The following is a 27,357-nucleotide window of genomic DNA, read 5'->3' as shown; positions in this document are numbered from 1 at the left end:
CATTCTCTATCTTGGCTTTGTGTGTTTTCATCAGTTCATGTCTGTGTGTATCTGTGTGTGTATGTGCACGTGCACTTGATAACACACCTTCTGCGTATTTTTTTTCTTGTGCATGAGGTTAATTAAATTTTTTGTTCCTGTCACTGCAAAGAAGCCAGCAGGTCCCAGGGTGTCAGATACAGATGTCGGAAACTAATCATCTCCTCGGAGCGGCAACACCAGAGATAGTGGTAGCAACACCTGGATTACAGCTCTCAGAGTCCTTCGCTGCCGCGCAATCATTTGCACTGCCATTACATAGATTGGTGAAGGAAGGGTGCCGAGGCCCCTGGCAGGAGACCAGCGGAGTGTTTGTCAGGCTGGCAAGGTCATGCAGGGTGTCTAGCCTCCTCCTCCTCCTCCTCCTCCTCCTCCTCCTCCTCCTTCTCCTTCTCCCTTACCTCCAAGACTTGGCTTCCGTCTGGTGTAAAGCTTTACTGTGTGTGTGTGTGTGTGTGTGTGTGTGTGTGTGTGTGTGTGTGTGTGTGTGTGTGTGTGTGTGTGTGTGTGTGTGTGTGTGTGTGAGAGAGAGAGAGAGTGGGAATTATCAGCCCAAAATCTCACCTGGGGGCACCATATGCCAGCCCTGAAGGCAGCGAGGACTTATTCTAATAATGGGACTGCTGCTTCTATCAAACCACCCAGCCTTAAATGAAGAGTGGTAAAAAGTCAAAATGAGCATCGCAGTCCCTTCTGCATGTCTTGAGTTACATGACTGTAGTAAACTCTTGCAGTCCCCTGGTCTCTCACGCCACCTCAACTCACTAGATTGCATTACTTAGTTAGAGGAGAAGGTGTAGCCTGTTCATGGATGCTGATTCCTTCCCACTGTAGCATGCAGGACATCCTTTCAAACGTGTGGAATCTGAGCTCAGACATGGCTTTTAATGTGTGTGTGTGTGTGTGTGTGTGTGTGTGTGTGTGTGTGTGTGTGTGTGTGTGTGTGTGTGTGTGTGTGTGTGTGTGTGTGTGTGTGTGTTTGTGTGTGTGTGTGTGTGTGTAAACGTGTGAGAGTGATGGAAGAAGAGGAGAAGACAGAATAAGGTATTTTCTGTCTCTATGGAGCAGATGACAGTGTGGATATGGGAATTAGCCAGCACACACCCATGCAAAGATACATGGAGAATGAGGGACCGGAATGGGTAAGGCTCACCTTGCCAATAACGTGACATTTTGCACCGGTAATAATGCAGGTTTTTATTCAGCTCTGAGGAGCATCTGGTGCAGATTGGACACAGTCATTCCTTACCGTCAACCCATGAATGATAGAGCCTCTATTTCTGTCTCACTCCATTGTGATAATGATGCCCAGTCATTTGATGTGATGGACCCATATTTGCAGTTGATGCACAGTGTGTAGATTTGACAAAGTACATGACAAGAAAGGCCTGGGAATGCAGGAAAGGGGGTCTCTGTGTTTATGTTTATGTTTGTGTGTGTCTGTGTGTGTGTGTGTGGGGGGGGGTGTGTGTGTGTGCGCGTGCATGCATGCAGATGTGCACAAATGAATGCATTTATGTGTATATCCAGGTGTGACTGTGTCTATATCGAATCTGTATGCACATGTATGCATTTGTGTGCATGTTATAACTGTGTGTGTGTGTGTCAGAGGGGGCCACTGAGGGTGAGCATGTTAACCAGAGGAGCAGCCGGTCTGCCAGATGTTCATATTCCCACCAGACTTGTCATAAGTGGACCTTTACTCCTCTTTCACACACACACACACACACACACACACACACACACACACACACACACACACACACACGGAACTATAGTATGGGCACTTTATGGAAAGCTGTGTGTACTATTTGGAGATGAATACATATTGTACATTGGGAATCTTCACTAGTCTCTATGCTGTCATCAAGAATGTATTTTAAGTGTACTGACTAGAGTATTTATAAAGTCAACAAATTCCAAACATTTTCAAAAGCCATGCGGTTTTTTTTTTAGTTTTTTTTTTTTTAGTGAAACTCTCCCCGGCAGAACTCTAAAAGCATGATTTTGGCCATCTCCCCCAGTGCCATTGGTTTATTTACTCACCTGTGTTGGCACCAGTAGACTCATTTTAATCTTCATACACCAGGGTGGGATGCCTGTGGCAGTGGCTACGATTCCAAGTAGGGGATGTGACCAGTCGGAAATGTCATGAGAAAGGTCGAGACCATCACCACAGCCAGATTCAGCGGTCTGATTTATGAGGCGCTGGCAAATGGGGGATAGTGAGCGGCTCAAGCAACTAGCAGGCCCCTATAGACATACTAAAGGTCACCTTACTTCATTTCAGTTAGACCTACGGGAGGTCAGGTAAAGGACCTGCTGTTAGTAACTTGCTCAATTACAGGGTATAAAGGGAGAGTTATTTTATTTAAGTTTAATCAGTGATGACATTGGATTGTGAGAATTTGGAATAAGACTAACCGAATGAGAAAATGAAATAATTAAATAAGGCTAAAGTGGTTGTGTCAATTGAGAGAGGGGTAAAGTGAAATCCTCATTCTAGTTCAAAGAAAGTTGAATCAGTTCATTTTGATTTCCTTACCTGTATCAGCATGCATCAGGATCTCATTCTACTTCTTTTTTTTTTTCTCCCCAATTGTACTTGGCCAAGTACCCAACTCTTCCAAGCCATCCCGGTCGCTGCTCCACCCCCTCTGCTGACTACCACATGCCTCCTCTGATACATGTGGAGTCACACATCAACGTAGCACATGGGAGGATCAAGCTGTTCCCCCAGTTCCCCTTCTCCCCTGAACAGGCGCCCCCGACCGACCAGGGGAGGTGCTAGTGCAGCGATCAGGACACACCCACATCCGGCTTCCCAGCCACAGACACGGCCAATTGTTTCTGTAGGGACGTCCGACCAAGCCGGAGGTAACATGGGGATTTGAACCGCCGATCCCCATGTTAGTAGGCAACGTAATAGACCGCCGCGCTACCCGGATGCCCCCTCATTCTAATTCTCATTCCATTCTAGATGCACAGGGAAAATGCCTTGCTCATTATCTGCAGAATAAGCAATGCAAAAAAATAACGTCTGTATATTAATTCACGATCAGTCAGACTGAGCTGTGCCTGCACTGAGTCTCATCAGTTCATGTTCCATTGCCCTTGGTTTCGCACTAGCCAAACAGCCGTGCCGATTAGCCAACAAGCATCGGACTTGGCGACATTTTAAGGGACAAGTGGGTTGCCATTTTAGATATATGAGGCAAAACACCATGCGCAAGTTCTGTCACCCCACATGTCCCCCAGCCCTACATGTGCGTCAAACAGCATGCCACACAAAAGATTTCAAAATGAGTCACAAATTGCCAGCAAATGATTTCCTGCTCTGAGGGAACAATGGGGTCCCTGCTTAGCCTTTGATTCAGCCGCGTTTTGTGCGCCATTCTTTGTTTACCCATGTTGTCTAGCAGACGCTCTGCTGGAATCCCTATTGATAGCTGTCTGACTGGAGGGCAGGGTTGCCAACCAGCATTGATGGGGTGGTGTGTGCCATATGTGGTTTTGTAGTGTATTAATGCATGAGAATGTTTCCATGCAGGGTTTTTTTCTTGTCTTTGTTTGTCTTAATGAGCATGTGTGATGCATTTCCGTCCTCTCATTGTGTCTGTCATGGTACTCCGTGTGAGACAGCGTGTTTGTCCACGCAGGGCCGTGAGTTACCTGGTGTGTGTGTGTGTGTGTGTGTGTGTGTGTGTGTGTGTGTGTGTGTGTGTGTGTGTGTGTGTGTGTGTGTGTGTGTGTGTGTGTGTGTGTGTGCGTTTGGGGAGGGCAATGTGGCATAGAGGTCACTTCTGTCATATCCGATGTCCAGGCCCGTGCTGTGATGTGAAAGGCGCTGTCAAGAGACAGCCAGAAGGCAGCACAGGTACAGCTCCCCTCTGCTCTTTTCCCCCATCACAGACAGATACACACACACACACACACACGCACACACACACACACACACACACACACACACACACACACACACACACACACACACTGGCTGGAAAACACAGGCGAACATGCTCATATTTCTGTAAACTGGCACACTGTGGTGGAAAGCCCCCCGGGGTGAAAGCCCCAGGATCATACAAAACAAATGCTACCAACCACTTGTTGACATTCTGCTTTCCGGTGACCAGCCGCAGTGTGTGATATTTCGCTGTCACAAAAAATTCGAACCAACTCCGGTGCCAAGTGACTGAACATTTGTTTCATATTCCTCATCTGTTAATGTTTCTCGCATCCTCTTCTCTTTTGCGTAGCACATCCATCCATCCATCCATCCACCCATCCACCCACTCATTATCTAAACTGCTTATCCTGCTCTCAGGGCTGCAGGGATGCTGGAGCCTATCCCAGCAGTCATTGGGTGGCAGGCGGGGAGACACCCTGGACAGGCCGCCAGGCCATCATAGGGCCCACACACACACACACATTCACCCCTAGGGACAATGTAGTGCAGCCGATTCACCTGACCTACATGTCTTTGGACTGTGGGAGGAAACCGGAGCACCCGGAGGAAGCCCACACAGACACGGGGAGAACATACAAACTCCACACAGAGGAAGACCTGGGACGACCCCCAAGGTTGGATAACCCAAGGGTTCGAACCCAGGACCTTCTTGCTGTGAGGTGACCACGCTAACCACTGCGCCACCGTGCCGCCCTTGCGTAGTACGGTGCTTCCAAAATGTCAGCATTTTTATTAATTCCACCACACTGACGAGATAAATGCAAGATAAAATTCTGCAGTGACTGTGTTTCACTGCGTGGACGGTTCACATTTTCTAAAGGCATGCCATATTGTATGCTTTAAGTGTACTTCGCCGCAGGCACCAAGAAAATCAAAGATTCTGTTTTGTCTGTTTCTCACTACTGGCCTTCACAACACACACTTACATGTGATGGAGCTGAGATTGAGTCAAAAAATAATTTTAATAAAATTGTCACAATACATTTTTTATCTTGCTTAGGAAGTGACAGACTGTAGCTGTCCTGCGAAAACTCTAATATGGTGTGTGCAGAAGGTCCTATCAGTCCCAGGTAGCTAAATAAATAAATAGACAAATGAATAAATAAATAAAGTCTGTCTACTGTCCAAACCTCCAAACTGGCTATTTTGATAGATGTTTTATAAATGGGTGGAAGTAGACTTCTGTTTATTCTCGAGATAACCAGATTTATTTGCTAGAAAGTAAAGGTACAAGATTTATAACTCCATCATTGATTTTCTCACATTTCAGCCTCTTCAATGCCCAGTCACTTTACTGTAGGAAACTTGCTTTGGCTTCAGCACCTCCGAAAAAACAAGCTACCCGAATCCCTCTCTCATTTATTCTCCTGGCTACCTCGCTCTCATATTTCCACAACTTGCTGAAACTCTTCTCGCTTTTCTCCAGGAGTAAATTATATAGTCAAAAATTCAATCACCTCGTTTAAGTGTGTGAGAAGGGAGCACGAGGAAGGTCACGCAGGGATTAATTCAGTGAGGAAGAATGAACAGTTAAATCAGTCAGCGTGTAATACAGCCACACCAGAACTGTAAGACTATCTTCCTTGATGTGCAGCCCTTGATGGACAGCAGGCAGTGTAGTGTGTGTGTGTGTGTGTGTGTGTCTGTGTGTGTCTGTGTGTGTGTGTCTGTGTGTGTGCATTTGTATTGAGTGGGAGAGGTCACAGTGTGTTCAGATGGAAGTTAAGGGGTAGGGGTTTACTTTGCAAGTTGTATGTGTGTGCGTGTGTTTGTGAGATTAGTTTTGTGTGTCCCTGTCGTTGAGTTCCTGCCTCTGTGTCAGCCTCTCCCGCTGTTGTCCAGCTTCCCCCCCTCCAGTCTTCACTGTCTCCGCACAGGGGAAGTGATGGCCCTAAAACTTTAATGCTAATTGATCCCAGGGAAGGAGTGTGGACACAGGTGTGTTGCCGCAGGCCCTGGCTCTCCTGCAGACCGACAAGAAAGCCCGGGTAACACTCACGGCCTCTGAGGCCAAAGCACAAAGTGCCACTAGCCAAGGCATGGCTGACCCAGTGCTTTATTCATCAGCACAAGTACGATGTGCCCCGTCAGTGTGTGTGTGTGTGTGTGTGTGACTGGTGGTGAGTGTGTGCCCCTGCATACATCAGTCAAAAAAAAGCGTAAGCGTAGAGAGTGAGATCTGTGTATGTTCAGTTTTGAACGAGTCTGGTAATTATGATTCTTTGAAGCTCCCGGAAAAATATCCAAATCTTTCGCAAGCTGCTGTAACACTTGGCGCTTTATCTCTTTCAGTTTGCATTATGTGTGTGCGTGTGTGTGTGCGTGTGCGTGTGTGCGTACGTGCGCTAGTCTGGATTGAAAAGAGACTGAGACATGCCAGCAGGCAGGTGTAGAGATTAGGTGTGATCCCTCCTCTTATTCTCAGTAGTATATCTTATTTGATGGCTTTTCTGCCATGTAAATCTCATCAGAAACTGGCTAACAACAGCACCACATTGACAGACGCCCAAGCATCTGGCGAGCCATTGGAAGCATTGGGAGTGGCCCAATGCTTCCAATGCTCCCAATGCTCCGGCTACTGCGAACAACTCGTGGCCGAGTAAGAAAGCGAAGAAGAAAAAAAAATAGGGAAGAAAAAGAAGCTCCAATAGTGTGTGTGTGTGTGTGTGTGTGTGTGTGTGTGTGTGTGTGTGTGTGTGTGTGTGTGTGTGTGTGTGTGTGTGTGTGTGTGTGTGTGTGTGTGTGTGTGTGTGTGTGAGAGAGAGAGAGAGAGCGAGATGTGGGGAAGAGAGAGATTGAAAATGGATGCTGATAGCTTGATAAATCTTTTAGCGGTGCTGTATCTAAACCAGTGGTGAGTCCAGTGATGATCTGAATGTGCCTCTATGTTTTATGTTTCACCTCCCTTCATTCACTTTATTCCCTCAGTTCTACTCAGAGAGGGAGAATGATAGAGAGGGCGGGAAGGAGCTAGGAGAGATAACTTTGGCCAGTACAGGGCCCCATTAAAGTGTGATGAGAGGCCTCGGTGAGGACTGTGTGTACAGCACTTTATTCAGGAACGATAACTTATTTATAGGTGTTGGAGTCATGTTGTTTGCTTGTTTTATTGAAAACCTTGCGGGTAAAGTGGCAGCGGGCCCGCCTGGCATGTGAGCGCCACATCTCTGGAGGTCTTCCCTGTAGAAAAAACTCTTCATCCTTGATGAATAAGTGAAGGGGACAAATGAATATTTCATCCACATGAAATCCATTGTCGCCCCAGATGTCTGGTTTGAGGGGATGTAGCATCAACCTGTGTGAGGTTGAAAACAACCCAACCCTCCTTGCATAGCTCTCACAGGCAGGCACTACTATATACGTGTATATATATATACACACACACACACACAACATTGTTTTTTCCCCCCAGAAACCATCAATGGTGGTGATAAAAGTGATGCCAATGTGATGAGTGCATGATGCACGAAACAGTCTTGTACTGAAATATATTTGGGGTTTTTTCCTACACCTATCATCTATCTTTATATATGTGTGTGTGTGTGTGTGTGTGTGTGTGTGTGTGTGTGTGTGTGTGTGTGTGTGTGTGTGTGTGTGTGTGTATATACATATACACTCACTGGCCACTTTATTAGGTACACCTTGCTAGTACCGGGTTGGACCCCCTTTTGCCTTCAGAACTGCCTTAATCCTTCGTGGCATAGATTCAACAAGGTACTGGAAACATTCCTCAGAGAGTTTGGTCCATATTGACATGATAGCATCACGCAGTTGCTGCAGATTTGTCGGCTGCACATCCATGATGCGAATCTCCCGGTCTAACACATCCCAAAGGTGCTCTATTGGATTGAGATCTGGTGACTGTGGAGGCCATTTGAGTACAGTGAACTCATTGTCATGTTCAAGAAACCAGTCTGAGATGATTCGAGCTTTATGACATGGCACGTTATCCTGCTGGAAGTAGCCATCAGAAGATGGGAACACTGTGGTCATAAAGGGATGGACATGGTCAGCAACAATACTCAGGTAGGCTGTGGCGTTGACACGATGCTCAATTGGTACTAAGGGGCCCAAAGTGTGCCAAGAAAATATCCCCCACACCATTACACCACCACCACCAGCCTGAACCGTTGATACAAGGCAGGATGGATCCATGCTTTCATGTTGTTGACGCCAAATTCTGACCCTACCATCTGAATGTCGCAGCAGAAATCGAGACTCATCAGACCAGGCAACATTTTTCCAATCCTCTATTGTCCAATTTTGGTGAGCTTGTGCGAATTGTAGCCTCAGTTTCCTGTTCTTAGCTGACAGGAGTGGCACCCGGTGTGGTCTTCTGCTGCTGTAGCCCATCTGCCTCAAGGTTCGACGTGTTGTGCGTTCAGAGATGTTCTTCTGCATACCTCGGTTGTAATGAGTGGTTATTTGAGTTACTGTTGCCTTTCTGTCAGCTCGAACCAGTCTGGCCATTCTCCTCTGACCTCTGGCATCAACAAGGCATTTTCGCCCACAGAACTGCCGCTCACTGGATATTTTCTCTTTTTCGGACCATTCTCTGTAAACCCTAGAGATGGTTATGCGTGAAAATCCCAGTAGATCAGCAGTTTCTGAAATACTCAGACCAGCCCGTCTGGCACCAACAACCATGCCACGTTCAAAGTCACTTAAATCACCTTTCTTCCCCATTCTGATGCTCGGTTTGAACTGCAGCAGATCGTCTTGACCATGTCTATATGCCTAAATGCATTGCGTTGCTGCCATGTGATTGGCTGATTAGAAATTTGCGTTAACGAGCAGTTGGACAGGTGTGCCTAATAAAGTGGCCGGTGAGTCTATATATCCATCCATTATCCATATATATATATATATATATATATATATATATATATATATATATATATATATATTTAAATACACACACACACACAAAGGCATACAGAAACAGCTTTTGCACACACCATGAAGCAATTATAGGTAGCTATTTTAAGTCATAGTTGAGTAAGATGAATACATATACACTGACTTTACCAGAGGACTGAAGCCTGATTTATGCTTCTGTGAAGAATCGACACCATGGGTCCAGCGTATGCATGCATAACTGCCTAGCAAACGCTGCAGGTTACACCGGGACCTGACGTGCACCTCTCCAAAAGTGTAACTACACGTTGCGGTTACATGTGGCTACACAGACCGTAGTAATTATGATTGATCCACTTGGTTGCATCACTCACTAGCGCCTCCTCTGGTCAGTTGAGGCACATGTTCGGGAGGGAAGGGGAACTGGGGGGAATAGCGTGATCCTCCCACGTGCTACATCCCCCCTGGAGAATTTCCTCATTGTCAGGTGAAAAGAAGTGGCTGGCGACTCCACATGTATCGGAGGAGGCATGTGGTAGTCTGCAGCCCTCCCCGGATCTGCAGAGGGGGGGCTCGGAAAAGTGGGGTAATTGGCCAAGAGTACAACTGGGGAGAAAAGGGGGGGGGTCAAAAAAAAAAGCTTGGTAGCATCGCATTCCCTCCTATGCATTTCCGGCTGCTTGTTCTTGTTCGTCTGCTCCTCCATCAACAAACAGTAACCATGGACCAAATCGAGCAGCGACTAGTTGAGGAATTTCGCAAATAGGCACATTTGAGTAATGTCTATAGGCATACTGTGCATACACTGATGCGAGATAAATGGGTTGCAGACGATGAACCAACCTGTCAAATCTACCTGCCAACATCCAAAAATACTTGAAATGCATTTCCTCATCCGTATCTCTCAGTGGCCAGACAAGCGCCGGAAATTCACCCTCAGTCGGTTCAATGAGCGTACACTCCATTTCCTCCAATGTCTTCTCTCTTTTCTACGTTGCATGAATTTCAGTAAACTAAGTAACTGTTGTTCAGCATTTATTAGGTCCAACTCCAACATGAGCCATACAGCTTCAGTCACCATTGTTTGAAGCACACAAAGAAACTTTTTATGCTGTCTGTGAGAAACTCAACACAGCAGCATAGAAACCCCTTAGGACACTTAGGATGTCAGTCTTGGTAAAGGCAGATCTAGTCTTCTTAAGGACTCTGATGGACTTATTCCTTTTTTCTCCAAAATAAAATAGCAACAAATATATAAGTTTAAAGCATCCAGGGAATCATTCTCAGCAGTTCTTGGGCTTTTTTCTGACAACATTGAAACTATATTAGACATATCTCAATGCATGCTCAATAATTCAAGTGTAGAAATCCCAGAGATGTTGAATCAGTTCATCTAGACACCAAGTACATTGGTGTAAATGAACATCACATTGAACAGTAGTTCAGTTTCAGGGTTATCAGTATTTGAAAACGGGAATCAAAACTATATGTTCCTTGTCCACCGCCTGTAACTGTTGTACACCAGCAGAAGGTGTGACAGCCGCACTACGCGTGCACAAGCAAAACACGGGGGGTAGCAAAGTGTTACCCATCACTGGGAGGGCTGGGGTGTTTTGTGTACATGAGGGAGCATCTTTCAGTATGAATGATTTATGGTGAGAGAGAGAGAGAAAAGTCTGTCTGCAAGCCCACCCATGCGAATAGGGGGCGGGGGGGGCATCTCCACGTGGCACAAATGGGGTCCGATGGTGATGGCGCTGAGCAAAGAGTAAGGGTGCTTGCAAGCAAAAGCCCTCTGTGATCTCCAACGCTCTTTTCTGCACACTAGGACACATCAAAAGGGGGATTAATAAATAAGAGACAACACCATGTTTAATTTAGTTTGGTAAGACATCAGTGGTAAGGGGTCCTGGGGAGTTGTGAGATTGGGCGATGGCCATGTTGTTGGCTAACTTGAAGGAGATGGGTAGACCAAGCAGTTTCTGATTATTTGATGTGAACCGCATGTTGAACTGAGCGCTGCATAGTTTAAAAAAAAAGAAAAAGATTTAATGTGTACATTAAATAACAGTGTTTACAGTGATTTCTGTGGAAAGCCTGCATTTTCTCACAGCAAGTACAGCTGACTTACTGCTGCTCCTCAACCGTTCCTCCACCTATGAAAGAAACTGTTTGGAAATGTTGATATTTTCTTGTCTTTCCTGCCTTTAGCAAGCACAATGGATGTTTCTCTTGCTAGATGATCGAATGTTATTCCGATGCCTATTCTTTTCTAATTTACAGTATTTGAGAAAGAGATGAATGGTGGTGGATTCTCAGGCTGTTTCGCCCGTGCAGTATGTGTTCTTATTTTCATCCGCTGACTGAAAACTATTTTTCAAGGAGACTCCTGTAGCTCTTTAAGTGCAATGTATCTGGGGTTGATATAAATCTTACTATACTCCCAGAGATGGAGCATAAAGCCCTGTTTTGTTTTTTTGTGATTGTTTTTGTTTACTGATATTGAGTTGTGGTGCTGGCTCAACATGGCACCAACAGATGTTTATTTCCATAACCTCCATCTTAAAGGTGGATGCAGGCTGTTTCTACAAGTACCAACATTTCTACCGCAATGCCAAGATTCCACTTGTCAGGTGTCATCTCAAGATCTCAAATGCATTTCTGTGTGTGGGTTTCGGTATGCGCGCGCACACACTCGTGTAATTTTGCACATATGCTTTGCCAGACTTCTTCGTGTTGCTGAGGATGTGTCAGAGCATTATGCACCTGTGAGCTCGCGTATGTTTGTGTGTCACCTGGAGTGCACTGTGAAGGTGTCATTGTGGAGCGTAGCCCCTGTAAGCTGTCAGACAGTGAGAGATGCTGCACCTCTAAAGGGCACACTTTCTGGGCCTCTCCTGTCTATTATAAGCCCTGCAACACTCATCAGAGGCTGTTGGTGTGCACCCCCATGTCCCTCAAGGAACTGCAGAGAGAAGCCACCTTTCTAACTAGGCGAGCCCTTGCTTCGAAACTTTGCACACCCTTGTCTTGCGATTTGACATGATAAACGTAAGACACAGTAATGAGGCTGCCAGGAGCAGCCATGTTGTTTTGCACAAGTCTGAAAAGAAGCAAAGAATCTCAGCCCTCAGCAAAGAATCCCATGCTCCCTTCCTCCATTTTACAACGCTTGCTATTCCCACAGCTACAACCCCATCCTGTGGCCAGGGGTTAATACCTCATAATGGTATTTTTACCTCTTTTTTTTTCTTTTTTTTTTACGATTTATGCTCGCTTAAACAGATCCCCACCCCACCTCGAAACGTCATGTCATGGATGCACATGCTCAAGTGTCAGTTCTGTGAGGGTGGAGACGTTGAGCAAAGAATACATGGGACAAGAATCCTTCGGATAACATGCTGAAGTGATGACACCACTCAAGCTAGTGGCTAGCACCACGCCCAAGATGCAGTGTATCTAGCAACAGATTGAGACGTGTCTTTATCTTGCCCGTCTGTAACAGTCACGCCAGGCATTGTCTGGAACAGATCGCCATGATACCAGCCACATCAAATCTCCAGTTTGGCAGGCAAATAGAATAAAACAATCTATCGATCTTTCTCCGCCTCTCTGTGTATCAACACAATCCATCTGTGTTTATCAGGCTATCTGGTCTCCTATCTTTTGTTGTTTGCAGGCAGGCGTTCTGTTCTTTTCATCTTTTATTTTCTTCCTTCCTCCTCTTCTATTTGTTTGGTGATCCATCAGCCTATTTACCTTATCATGCTGCCAAACCATCCATTTACGCTCCCATCTGTCTGTCAAACTATATCTTAGCTTCTATTTGTCTAACTATCTCTCCGGCTAGTTGTTTGCCTGTCAATCATCTGGGTTGCCTTAGCTGCAGCAGGTTCTGGGCTCTTGTTTGGCTGGCGCTTTCTCTGACCCCTCCAACTCAGCAGTCTTAATACTGCTGCAGAAGTTTCTATGTTTGAGTACAGTCTGAATTTAATTTGACACTGTGTAATTACAGTTGTTAGAGTTACGTTCAGAGTTGACACATAGACAAATATATGGGGCGAGATGAAAATCTGTGTTAAGTGGAAGGTTGACCCAGTTTGAAAAATAAAGTTTTACATGTATTTACTTTACCTACCTATCTATCTATTGATCATTTGAACTATCGATCTATCTAGCTACGTATCTATTGATAATTTGATCGATCGATCGATCTATCTATCTATCTATCTATCTATCTATCTATCTATCTATCTATCTATCTATCTATCTATCTATCTATCTATCTATCTATCTATCTATCTATCTATCTATCTATCTATCTATTAATTTATTTGATTGTATATATTTCATTTTTGTGAGGCTGCACAGTGTGTACAGAATGGCATTTAGACCAGTGATAGAGGTTATACCAAATGTTTGTGCAGATTATCTGTTGCCTGGCCAGCTCCCTCCATAATGTTCATGCTGAAGCAGGTCAGTGCCTCGGCTTGGTCCAGTCCAGATCAAGTCTCAGTGAAGCGGGCCAGACACCGATGTCCACTCACTCAGGAGGCCAAGCCTCCCACAGAGGCCCAATCAGTCTAGCAGGATCAGTGGCCGGCCTCCCTCAGGCGCCTATGTACCTTGGCCTGATGGATTACTCACTCTCCTGGCTCAGGTCTGCAAAGCCCAGGCCTCTTCCACAGGCCCCATCTGTGTCTTCCCTGGCTCCAGCCTGCTTTCTGCTGACAATCTTAGGCTGTTGATGAACCCCCTGTACTCCAGCCTCCTGGCCATGCTATCACCACTAGCCTCCTTAGCATGTGTACTCGTAATGTTGCTAGTTTATGTACTCCAGTGAGGATTTATTGACAGATTGCAGGGTTCAGTCTTGCTGATAAATCCTATGCACATTATAATGTATTTTCTAATACCCTGCCACTTTCAAGCTTGGCTACTGAAGTTCTGGAGGTTTAGCGAAGAGTTGATCTCTTAGCATAGCAGGTAATCTCAAACAGCAAGCAAAGAGAAGAGCCTTAGTAGTTTGAGGAGTTTACATACTCTTGAGGATATAGTTCTTTGTTTTCCCTTCTTGAATATATTTGAGTTGAAGCCTGCTTCCTGAAACTTGACTGGTGAGAGGACGATCATGAATGGGAGATTTGCCTCAGGCGCCAATCGATTGCAGAAGTGTTTTCATCTAACTGTTCATCGGGGTTGTGTGTGCCACTTTTTCTCTCCAGAATGTCAAGAAGCATTGTTCCGTGTCTGAGGAATCAAGTCCAGCAGAGATATTTGAAGGGATTTCTAAATCTTAGGGGCCCAATGAGAAATCAGCGCTACCGGTAACCTGTCAAGCTTGTTGTTTTCAATCAAAAATCAAACAAATGCAAGCCAAGCTTCAGAGGAGAAGGGAAAAAAGTTTGATTTTTCTTCTTTTAAGATTGCCACACGAATATAGTAGATTCAAGCAGTTCATATAGCACGCACGCACACACATGCATGCATGCACACACACACATATACACACACACATATCAGACAGGTTTTACAACACAAACACACACATAGACACAAAGGTTTTGCAAAACATAGCCAGGTTCTGCGACCAAAAAAAGCCCACAAAAGCCATACACAGACACACATACACACACACACATGCTACCACAAACAAATACTCCAAACCTCTTTTCATCTCCCCCGCTGTTTTTTTCCTTGGTACTAACCTGTCAAAGCTTCCCAACCGAACAGATAAACTAGTACTTTTCCCCCCTCTAAAAATAAGCATTTGTTTATGGACACGTGTAGTGATTTCCTGCTCTCCTTTGCCATATTTTTTGTCAGGCTGTCAGGGCACATTACTGTCAAGACCCGGTTCCCTTTCCAAAGGGGCGGTCAAGGGGGAGTGTTCAATATGTGTGTCTGTATCTCTGTATTGCATGCACACGTGTGGCCTTTATGTGACTCTGTGTGTGTGTGTGTGTGTGTGTGTGTGTGTGTGTGTGTGTGTGTGTGTGTGTGTGTGTGTGTGTGTGTGTGTGTGTAAAGGTTGCATGTATGTATGTGTGTGGCAAATAAAGCATGGAAGAAAAATAGGAGTCTGCATTTACACCGGGTGCACTTAAGTGCCACCTAACTATTATTGCGAAACACCCTCTTCAACCACTAGCATCCCATAGGGCCAAAGTCCTTTGGGTGGTGACACACACCACCCAAATGAATGGGATGTTGCCCAATGGGGAACTAAGCGGCAGTAATGCAGCTCTTGACACACTCAAACCAGCACGCCTGGCATCTCATACACTGTTCAAAAGCACTTGAATCTTCTGCCCTTCCCTTCCTGCCTCACACTCAACTCACGTCTCGGTTGTCTGATGTCTGAAAAATACAACCTGTAACCTCTCTCCTTCTCCCATCTAAACGGGTTGAAATGCATTTAACAGGTCAAATCAACTCAGAGCAGTGGTTCTCAATGTGACCCATGAGTACTGGTACTGCTGCCTTTTCTACCTGCTTTTCTTTAGAGGTTGCAATAACTGGAACAAGAGATGAAAGTAATTAAATCACCTCGCGGAATAGGAAACCTGTAGTACTGGTGGGAGGAAGAAGTCAGACTAGGTGGTTTATTCCAAGGAAAGACCGAGTGTCCCTAACATTTTGAACATTTAGTATATATTTAAGGGGCGGCATAGCTCAGGAGGTAGAGTGGGTCGTCTAGTAATCGGAAGGTCAATTGTTCGATCTCCGGCTCCTCCAGAGAGTGTGCCGAAGTATCCTTGAGCAAGACACTGAACCGCTAGCTGCTCCTGATGAGCAGGTTGGTGCCTTGCATGGCAGCCTCCACCATCAGTGTGTGAATGTGTGTGTGAATGGGTAAATGTGAGGTGTACACTGTAAAGAGCGCTGAGTGGTCGGTAGACTAGAAAAGCACTATATAGATGCTGTCCATTTACCATTTTACCATTTATATGTGTGTCTATGTTTAAATCATGTTGAAAATATGTTGAGAAAGAAAACACAGTATATATATATATATATATATATATATATACACTACCGTTCAAAAGTTTGGGATCACCCAAACAATTTTGTGTTTTCCATGAAAAGTCACACTTATTCACCACCATATGTTGTGAAATGAATAGAAAATAGAGTCAAGACATTGACAAGGTTAGAAATAATGATTTGTATTTGAAATAAGATTTTTTTTACATCAAACTTTGCTTTCGTCAAAGAATCCTCCATTTGCAGCAATTACAGCATTGCAGACCTTTGGCATTCTAGCTGTTAATTTGTTGAGGTAATCTGGAGAAATTGCACCCCACGCTTCCAGAAGCAGCTCCCACAAGTTGGATTGGTTGGATGGGCACTTCTTGCGTACCATACGGTCAAGCTGCTCCCACAACAGCTCAATGGGGTTCAGATCTGGTGACTGCGCTGGCCACTCCATTACCGATAGAATACCAGCTGCCTGCTTCTGCTCTAAATAGTTCTTGCACAATTTGGAGGTGTGTTTAGGGTCATTGTCCTGTTGTAGGATGAAATTGGCTCCAATCAAGCGCTGTCCACTGGGTATGGCATGGCGTTGCAAAATGGAGTGATAGCCTTCCTTATTCAGAATCCCTTTTACCCTGTACAAATCTCCCACCTTACCAGCACCAAAGCAACCCCAGACCATCACATTACCTCCACCATGCTTAACAGATGGCGTCAGGCATTCTTCCAGCATCTTTTCATTTGTTCTGCGTCTCACAAACGTTCTTCTTTGTGATCCAAACACCTCAAACTTGGATTCATCCGTCCACAACACTTTTTTCCAGTCTTCCTCTGTCCAATGTCTGTGTTCTTTTGCCCATCTTAATCTTTTTCTTTTATTGGTCAGTCTCAGATATGGCTTTTTCTTTGCCACTCTGCCCTGAAGCCCAGAATCCCGCAGCCGCCTCTTCACTGTAGATGTTGACACTGGTGTTTTGCGGGTACTATTTAATGAAGATGCCAGTTGGGGACCTGTGAGGCGTCTGTTTCTCAAACTAGAGACTCTAATGTACTTATCTTCTTGCTCAGTTGTGCAACGCGGCCTCCCACTTCTTTTTCTACTCTGGTTAGAGCCTGTTTGTGCTGTCCTCTGAAGGGAGTAGTACACACCGGTGTAGGAAATCTTCAATTTCTTAGCAATTTCTCGCATGGAATAGCCTTCATTTCTAAGAACAAGAATAGACTGTCGAGTTTCAGATGAAAGTTCTCTTTTTCTGGCCATTTTGAGCGTTTAATTGACCCCACAAATGTGATGCTCCAGAAACTCAATCTGCTCAAAGGAAGGTCAGTTTTGTAGCTTCTGTAACGAGCTAAACTGTTTTCAGATGTGCGAACATGATTGCACAAGGGTTTTCTAATCATCAATTAGCCTTCTGAGCCAATGAGCAAACACATTGTACCATTAGAACACTGGAGTGATAGTTGCTTGAAATGGGCCTCTATACACCTATGTAGATACTGCACCAAAAACCAGACATTTGCAGCTAGAATAGTCATTTACCACATTAGCAATGTATAGAGTGTATTTCTTTAAAGTTAAGACTAGTTTAAAGTTATCTTCATTGAAAAGTACAGTGCTTTTCCTTCAAAAATATGGACATTTCAATGTGATCCCAAACTTTTGAACGGTAGTGTATATATATATATATATATATATATATATATATATACATATAGTCGAGCAGCTATATAGTATATATAAAACTTTGTTAAAAAAACACTCAATAGTACGGGAAAGTGCTCAACAAATAAGGAGCAAAATAATCCAGTGAGTCAAGTAAATTCTTTATGAGACAGTACAAGCCTGTTTCATTCCATAAGCAATCATCAGCTGTCAAAGAATTTACTTGACTCACTGGGTTATTTTGCTCCTTATTTGTTGAGCACTTTCCCTACTATTGAGTGTTTCTTTTAACAAAGTTATATAACTACTACTACTTTCGGCTGCTCCCGTTAGGGGTCGCCATAGCGGATCATCCGTTTCCATTTCTTCCTGTCTAACAGGATATGTGGATATGTGTGTGTGTGTGTGTGTGTGTGTGTGTGTGTGTGTGTGTGTGTGTGTGTATATACACATACATATACATACATATATACATACACACACACACACACATACACATATATATATATATATATATATATATATATATGTGTGTGTGGGGGGGGGGGGGGTGTACTACTAAGCATAGCCTTTAGCAAATAAAAAAAGAAAAACAGTTACGATCCTATTTTATTGAGTGAGAGGTATATGCGCTCTCGATTTTGTCAGGAGATATTTTTACGGAAACCTCAAAGGGCAATTCATGGCGGGCAGTCGAGGGAAAAGATCGGCTGTATTCCCTATCTGGGTCACTCACTGGTATTACCAGGCATGCACATCATGGAAGCCACAGAGATAGAGTGGTGATAGAAACTTGGAAAGATTAACCTCATCTGTGCGCTGTCAAAGCCCATTCCTCGTGTTTTGACCTCCCCACTCTCTATTTAGCTATCCTCGTTACCGTTTGTCTTAACAGACTGTCAGATTAGACTCGCGCTGTCTTCAAATGCTGTATACAAACTGTCGCACAGGAATTTAAATTTGTACACACATGTGCCAAACCTGGATGCTATGCACCTTAAGCGTCCATTTTAAGTCTAAAACACGGTGTTTGTGTAATGGCTGTTCCCCCCCAGGGGATTTGGAGTTTGACAAGCATTCCCTCTTTTGCAGTAAACACTGGTTACTCCCACCACGCCTGACTAAAACCCACATGAAGAAGATGGGTTAATGCCAGAGAATGGAAGGAAGAAAATCAGGAGTGGTATCATAAAGAGCATGCTAAAGAGACAGAATATATATACATACATACATACATACACACATACATATACATACACACATATATATATATATATATATTTAAAATTAAAAAAGGGAATCAAGAGGGTTGAGAAGGAAATGGATGAGGGAAAGAGAGGGAGATGGGGGATTTCAGCATCTTGCCTCAGCATGTTTATCCAGGCCTGTCTTGTGCATTTCCCTCTGTCATGCCATTCCGATCCCTTCCGCCTGCTTCCTGTGAAAACACACCAAAACACACCAGCGTGGGGTTTCAGCACCCCCTCGCCCTCAGATCTCCTGACATCCATACCATCCGCTCATTTAGCCGACAGTACTTAAGACCTTTATATAGTCAATCCTTACGTATATAGCTGAAGAGTGTTGTGTTGTAATGCTGTTATTTTATGTTCAGTACACTGATACAGCCATGAAGCCGGAGTCAAATTCCATGTATGTCCAAACCTACATGGCCAATAAACATGATTCTGACTCGGACCACAAATGGCTTGTATACAAGATGTTGTGTAACTGATCATAGTATAGATACAAAAGTTTGGATACACAAAATAAGATTTTTTCCCCCATGCTTGTGTGTGTTTGCATGTGTCTGTGTGCAAATCCATGCATCCATCCATTATCCAAGCCCCTTATCTGAATTTGGGTCTCGTGGATGCTAGAGCCTATCCCAGAAGGCATTGGGTGGCAGGTGGGGAGACACCCTGGACAGGCCGCCAGACCATCACCCCCCCCCCCCCACCACACACACACACACACACACACACTAAGGGACAATGGACAATTTAGTACGGCCGATTCACCTGACCTAAATGTCTTTGGACTGTAGGAGGAAACCAGAGCACCCAGAGAAAACCCACGCAGACATGGAGAGAACATGCAAACTCCACACAGAGGACGATACGGGACCCCCAAGGTTTGTCCAACCTTGGAGGTCGTTCTGGGTTCGAACCCAGAACCTTCTTGCTGTGAGGCGACGGCGCTAACCACTGCGCCACCGTGCCGCCCTCTGTGTGCACACCCTTGCATATAAATATGCGAACAGTAAAATGCAGTTTCATTCTGCTAAACTTTAATCCAAAACATGTTTCCCCTTTCATTGTAATGGCCAGACATAACTAAATCAGTGGTGACGGCAACACTATGTTTTTTCAGCAGTTTTACTCGTATAATCTGCTGTTATTATGGCGAGACAGTGATTGATCTTATAACATCTAGGGCAGGGGTTGAGAGGAAACAGTTTGTGCTTTTAATCCTTTAATCTCCCTTAGTGCATCAGTATGTATACGTTTCAGCTGATTGTAGAGGGTCACCAGTACCCTTCCTTCTCTGATGCCGCCACTCATCCACCCACCCACATTGCTTTCCCAGTTTCCCAGAACTACGCTCACCCCATTCTCACTTTGTTTCCTCGTCCTTTTGTTTTTTTCTACTTCCTGCTTCCTCTGCTCCCCGTCTCTCGTTCGGGGTGATTACTCTTACCCTTGAACGAGGAGCTGTGTTTTCCATGACTGTAGTTTTGCACCACCCGCCCCATAACTTTCAGCTGGAAGAAATAGCTTCCACTACCCCTGCATCCCATTTATACATCGTATCTTGTTTCTGTGTCGGGAGTTCCATTACTCTGTAGCTTGGAGCCTGGTGGAGGGAGAGGGGGAGCGGAGGGGGAGGAGGAGATGAAAAGAGGCGATAGAAGGCCTCTCTCTCTCCCCACCGCCGCTGCTGCGAGGGCGGGGGGTAAACACAACATGTTGATGCTCAGTAAGCAGAGATTTAATCACCTTTATTGTGTTTTATCTCATCAAAATGTGAAGTGTGGCGCGAGTCAAAGTGAGGGAATCAGACAAAGGGGGAGACACGTCGGAGAATCATGCCATCTCTGTTATTCAGGTGCGAAAAAAAAAGGTTGTGAGCATGCGCCTTGCAAAGACGTGGTGTGCGCCAGTCCTGCCAGTCCCAGCGTACAGCGCATCCTATGTATGCTCCTCTCCAACTTACACTGGGTTGATACTTTATGCAAATCTGACCTCCTTACTTGCGCCTTGATGAATGCGAGCGCTGTGTTTAGATGTGAGCCCGGTGTCTGACGCTTCCCAGATGATATTTAACCAGCCCAGAACTATCCCTCCAAGAGACAGCCGGTTCGCGCTAGCCATTCAGAGGGAATTCCTCAAAGGTGCCAGCGCTTAAAGCTTATGATGGATGACTGGCCTCTCTTCGTTTTCCATTCGGATCACAGGGCCAGATGATGATGTAATTCCATGTAATTAGCCAATGACGACAGTAACACAAAAGCCATTATGAGTTTTAATCTCTTTTGGGCAATGCACCAGGGACACCAGGGCCCTATCGCTCCATCATAACGTGAATTGACATCTCACTGGAAGTCTCCCAAACAATCAAGAAGAAGTTGGAGTTATTTGTGTCCGCAAAGGGCCCTGATGATGCCTGCCTCGGCTGTTTAGTAATCTTGGCACTCTCTCCTCCTCCTCCTATTACCCTTGTCTCATTCCAAGTCTCTCCGCTGTAGCAGGGATCATCATGAGGGAGTGCTGCTTGTATGCATGTGTGTGCATATCTGTACTTATGTGTGCCCATGTATGTGTGTGTGTGTGTTTGTGTGCGTGCACATGCACATGCACAAAAGATGAAGAAAGAACAAAACTGTGCGTGCTCATTAGCTTGTGTGTGTGTGTTAGAGACAAAAAAAGTGAACGTAAGAAGGCTTACATTTGCGTGCGCGTGTGTGTGTTTGTGTGTGTGTGTGTGTGTGTGTGTGTGTGTGTGTGTGTGTGTGTGTGTGTGTGTGTGTGTAGTGTTTTTCCTGAGTGCATTCCTTCAACACTTAAGCAACAATGTATATGCTTGTGTGTGTGCGTGTGCACCGCATCCCTGGTGCATTAAGGAACACTTGAGAAACAATGGCAGTTGTTAGCATTTAATTAAGTTCTGGAGCGCCAACATTTCCCCGCTGTAACGTGGAAATCCTGTTCTTCTTTTTGTCAAATTTCTTTTTTCTGTCTTTGTGCTCCTCTGTGCCTCATCTGACTTGGAAAGACGTCACCTCTGGGAGAAGCAGGTAAAGAAGCCATCAAAACGGGTGGCAGTATAGGCAGAGCTGTAATCAGTGGTGGGACCACCCTAGAAGTTGTCTTTTGTGTGTATCTCCTCTGTCTCTGTGTCTGTGTGTGTGTATGTGTTTAAAGTGGTTTCAATTCAGTTGAGTCTAGTAGTAATGTTTCCCTTCCAGTAGAAATGGGTGTTTGTTAATTTGCTGTGATAGATTGATGTCGGGCAAGAAAAGATGGGCTTTTATGCACCGGAAGACAGGAAGAGAAAAGGCTTTTTATGAGGAGCAAATGGTTCTGTGTTCAAGGATCCTCTGACGGGAGTTGTATTTTGCCAGACATTTTACCTCTCATTTTGCAAAGCCTTCAGCCAAAGCTTTCCTAATGCATTCAGCCAGTTAAGCAAGATGCAATTACCCCCAAAAAAAGGTACAGTTTGATTTATCATTTCACAAAATCTCCCCAGTATATATCCTGAATGGCATTGTTCCCTTTGAGTTTCAACAAGTGGTCAGGCTGATGTTCTGTTTCCAATTTACACAGCATTCAAAATGGCTACCGCTTCACCCTGCAAATAAGAAACTGTGGTGTGTCTCCCCAGTCCACAATGACACTTAAAAAGGACTTGAAGCTGCCCCAAGAACATTTTGTTTTGTAATTGTGTGTATTTTCTGTGCAAGTTCTCATTTTGGACACCCCTCCTTGCGTCAGTCCCTTCCTCTTTGTCCTTTCTCTTTACTGTTTCTTTCCATACTCACTAGTAATAAATGCAACCCAAGATGACCCCCAAACTAAAGACAGGCCCTGTGTATTCTCCAAGCTCTGGCCTCTGCTCATGATACTGACAAACCAGAGGTCAGAGGTCACACCTCAGCCACAAATGAGGTTGAAGCAATTTGACTTGCAAATGATTGGCAAGAATAGGAAATGGATGTCTTGATGGGACTACTTTTATTTATTTTTCTGCAGGTCTGTTTTTTGTTTTCTGTCCTCTGTCCATTTTTTTGTTTTTGCCTTTTGTGTACCGTTGATAAAATAAAAGCAGGTGTCCCTAGATGTGAATGTGAATGTGTGTGGGTGTGTGTGTGTGTGTGTGTGTGTGTGTGTGTGTGTGTGTGTGTGTGTGGGCCCTGTGATGGCCTGGCAGCCTGTCCAGGGTGTCCCCCTGCCTACCGCCCAATGACTGCTGGGATAGGCTCCAGCATCCCTGTGACCCTGTGTAGGATAAGCGGTTTGGATAATGGATGGATGTTGATGCCGATTTTGGACAACAGAGTGTAGGCCAAGTGCGCAAATTGGGGTAAAACATGTGGCTGGAAAAAAAGGAGATTCAAGGTCACCTACATGACCTCGAGGTTAAACTAAAGGACAAAGAGAACATACACACCTTCATAGATCACCTTCCTTTTCATCTTTCTTAGTCTTGCTATCCTACTCACTCTCTCTCTCTCCTTTTCTCTTCCTGTCCTGTCCCTCCCTTTTCTTCCCTGTCTCTACTGTGCACCATCTGCATGGTCCTTTTCATCTGCTCCGCTTTCTCTGTTCTCCACTGCCTTGGGAGTCCTTGTGACACATGGTGTGGTGTGTGTGTGTGTGTGTGTGTGTGTGTGTGTGTGTGTGTGTGTGTGTGTGTGTGTGTATGTGCGCTTGTGACCATCACAGTCACTCTCAGCTCATTACCTGACGTGATGGATGGAGCTGGCACCATTAAACAACGCCCAGCACAGGATGCCTGGCACCCCACAGCTGGTGCTGAGTAATGGGCATGGTGGTGGCTCCATACTTGGAAACACCAGGCAGTGCTACATCGGTGTGTCGGTTGTCAGCTCCATAGCTACGCCTCCTGGTTCTGTCCAACCCCACCTGTCATCTTTCTGCCAGGCGGAAGCCATGGGCATTTCTGGGCAGCCGTAGCTAGATGGCATGGGAGGTGGCATTTGTATGACTCCATCGTGGAGCTGGCAGAGCAGACATGGGAGCAAACCCGAAGTGTTAACTGGTTCAGTGGTAGGAAGTGGGAATTGCCAAAGTGAAAAATCATTGGGGTGTATTACAGTGACCACGTGCAACATTTAACTTTGGACAGATAACTCGGCTGACTTCCTGTTTGTTAGGATTTTCTGTTGGCAGAAGGCAGGGAGCCGATAACCTCAGCCCATTTCGGTATGCACAAAAACATGTCTGAGGCATTCTGAACACACTGTGTGACCTCTCTCCCACTCAACACACACACACACACACACACACACAAATATCAGATAGGTTTTACGACACAAAGGCACACATGCACGCACGTACACGCATGCACACATATGCACGCAAATATCGGGCACAGCTTTTACAAAACATAGCCAGGTTCTGCCACAAAGAAAGAAAAGCCTAAAAAGCCGTGCCATACCCAGAGCTGAGAGGATAAAACTGCCATACATCACACACAGGACATTCGGTAGTCATGCTGTTTGTGTGAGGCCTACTGTGTGTTTTCTCTTTTCCTCCTGCTTCACATCACTTGTCTAAAGCTGAGTTACTGTACATAAAAGAAATTTTTTTTTTTAAATTTTTTTATGGCTTTTGTTGTTCGGTATGAAAGCTTTTCTTTTCTGAAATATCCCCTTAGGTTCTTACAGTATATCTGCCACTCAAGTCAGTAATAGAATTATTTTTATTGCTTTAAATACTACAAATCTGATGTGGCTTTGCTTGAAATGAAACATGCATAATGTTGTGGAAAACAGGTCAAGAAGCATAATTAAGCCGTCTTCCTTTTCAAATGGAGGACCAGAGGAATTAGTTGACGCCCTCCCCCATGTCAGCAGAGATCTTACATGCTGAAGTGTCCTTGAGCAATACAGCCAATTCCCACCAGCTGCAAGAGAGCCTGTTCTATAGCTGACTGGGTTCTTTGACATCCCTGCAAGGGGAACGTGGTTCAAAAAAGTGTATTAACGGGCATCCGGGTAGCATAGTGGTCTATTCCGTCACCTACCAACACTGGGATTGCCGGTTCGAATCCCCATGTTACCTCCGGCTTGGTCGGGCGTCTCTACAGACACAATTGGCTGTGTCTGCACGTGCAAAGCCGGATGTGGGCATGTGTCCTAGTCGCTGCACTAGCGCCTCCTCTGGATGGTCGGGGCGCCTGTGCAGGGAGAGGGGGGAATAGCATGATCCTCCCATGCGCTACCTCCTCCTGGTGAAACTCCTCGCTGTCAGGTGAAAAGAAGCGGCTGGCGACTCCACATGTATCGGAGGACACGTGGTAGACTGCAGCCCTACCCGGATCGGCAGAGGGGTTGGAGCAGCGACCAGGACAGCTCGGAAGAGTGGGGTAATTGGGGAGAAAAGCGGGGAAACCCCCCCCCAAAAAAGTGTATTAACACTAGCAATGGTATTATTATACATGTGATTAATACTTCCGTAACAGCAACATCTGCCACACATAGGGAGTATATACTCTGTGGCAGGTGTCCAGATGAATCACTTCATTACATTACATACCCCACAACCCACAAGAGCTGCACCCTGTCTGTTCTAATACTGCATATGACTCATAGATCTTGAGAGTTTGTGACCCCCCCCCCCACACACACACACATACACACATGCTGGCATTGCTTTTTCTTCCATTGAGTACTTGTTTACTGTGTGCGATGTTTATGTATAGTCATTATACCACTCTGCCCCTTTGTTCATAAGAACTGTGTGTGAGAGTGTGTGTCTGCATTAAGTTTGTCGTTGCCACATATGCACATATGCTGCCTCTGAGGGGCTCTTGAGTGGGAGCCAGGACCAGGAGCTCAGCAGAGTTACTATGACACCAGACACAAGCACCTTCACTTCAGCAACCTCATCTGGCTCTCCAACCCCCCCCCCCACACACACACACACACACACACACAATTATTGTTGCAATGGCTGCTCACACACACACGTGTGTGTGTGTGTGTGTGTGTGTGTGTGTGTGTGTGTGTGTGTGTGTGTGTGTGTGTGTGTGTGTGTGTGTGTGTGTTGAGCCACAGCAGATACACTAAACAAGTCTCTTGTTCCTCCAATCTCTCACTTTTCTCTTTTTGTCCGTCTTCTCCGTCTCATCTTTGAACAGACAACCGCCGCGCGGTCCTGGAAAGGTCTCGATCCCGCCACAACGCAAATCCACAGGCTCGGTGATCTCCCGCGCCTACCAGAAGACTCTAGACAAGTGCCAAAGAGGCCTGCGAGGAGGAGACCCAGAAGACTTCTAAAGGAGGGACAGACCACCGTTCGGTGTGGCTGACACACACACACACACACACACACACATGCACAAATACACAACTATGTATACATGCATGCACACATACATGTACTCTGCTCACACACACACATGCAAACAGAGACACAGCCAGGTTTTTGCAACGAAAATGTTTTAAAAAGCCACACAGAACTGCAGGAATGAAGGTACAACAATACATCAGACACAGCACATTCAATAGTCATGCTGTGCGTCTGACGTCTTACATATTTTTCCACTGCATTCTCACCGCTTAATGTGTAAATGAGCTGTCTGAGGCTGAGGTTGATTTATAGGAGAAAACCATGGGGTTTTGATGTTATTCTATGGTTTTTGTTGTTTAAATTAAAAGGCTTTCATCGCTGAAGAAAAACGCTATTGGTCATAATACTACAGTTCATGAAAAACCAGACACTGTGCTGAGAGGAACTGTAGCATATTATATACACACCAACCAGAGGACCTTTACTGACCACACAAAGTGTATAGGCTCTAAAAATGAGGTGGCATGATCCCTTAACTGGAAGAGTTGCATTCAGTCCCCATGGTGGTAGAAATACATCCTGCTGAGGTTTCCTTGAGCAAGTCACTAAAACCCCACCAGCGTCACTGACACTCTTCTGTAGTTGTCCCTATACGCATCAAGCTTTCTGGAGATTGTCAAACAAAACATCAGGAAAATAAAACATTTTTTGGTTATTGTTATTATTATAATTACATCACTTTTTTTCTTTAGCTCAGCATCCAGACAATTCCTGTCACCACACATTTTATGTATGAACTATAACATGAGTCCAGATGAATCTTCTCATCACATTACACATCCTTGCAAAGCCACAAGAGCTGCATCCTGTCTGTTCAAATACTCAAGAGCAGATTCCTCTGGGATCGTAATCATACGCGACTGAAATGTCTTTCTGGATGAGATGCATTTAATTTATTGTTCTATTTTACAAATGCCGTGTGGTGCTGAGAGCTGTCCTGAGGTCCCTATTTGGCCATTCATGTGGAAAGCTGACATACTATTTCTAAAGGAGCATACTACATGCTTACTTTTTCTTTTTTTTCTTTTTTTTTTTGGTAGCAGAAGCCAGCATCACTCAGTCAAATTTGGGTCAACATGAAGCTGTGACCTGCTGAGATTTACAGCAGGAAAAAAAAGCCTCTAACGTATTTCTCCATTTTGAACCACTCTACAGATAAAATATAAACAGATATAGACATGCTCAAATTTGTTCATACCCCTCCACAAAAACGAGAGAAAAAAAAAAAGAAGAATGCCGAGTTTTCTCTG

General features: G+C 45.0%; 1 protein-coding gene across 1 annotated transcript in view; it reads left to right on the top strand.

Moving 5' to 3' along the window:
- diaph2 (diaphanous-related formin 2) overlaps nt 1–27,043 on the top strand; it is a 621,385-nt gene extending 594,342 nt beyond the window's left edge. The window contains exon 28 of the mRNA XM_056275993.1: nt 25,896–27,043. Within this exon, the coding sequence (XP_056131968.1) occupies nt 25,896–25,960 (65 nt within the window). The 3' untranslated portion in view covers nt 25,961–27,043. The remainder of the gene's footprint in view (nt 1–25,895) is intronic.
- Nucleotides 27,044–27,357: the final 314 nt, after the last annotated feature.

Source organism: Lampris incognitus, chromosome 1 (assembly GCF_029633865.1).
Source record: "Lampris incognitus isolate fLamInc1 chromosome 1, fLamInc1.hap2, whole genome shotgun sequence".
NCBI lineage: Eukaryota > Metazoa > Chordata > Actinopteri > Lampriformes > Lampridae > Lampris > Lampris incognitus.
The sequence above is the reverse complement of the archived record's forward strand: the minus strand, read 5'-3'. Positions and strand labels throughout refer to the sequence as shown.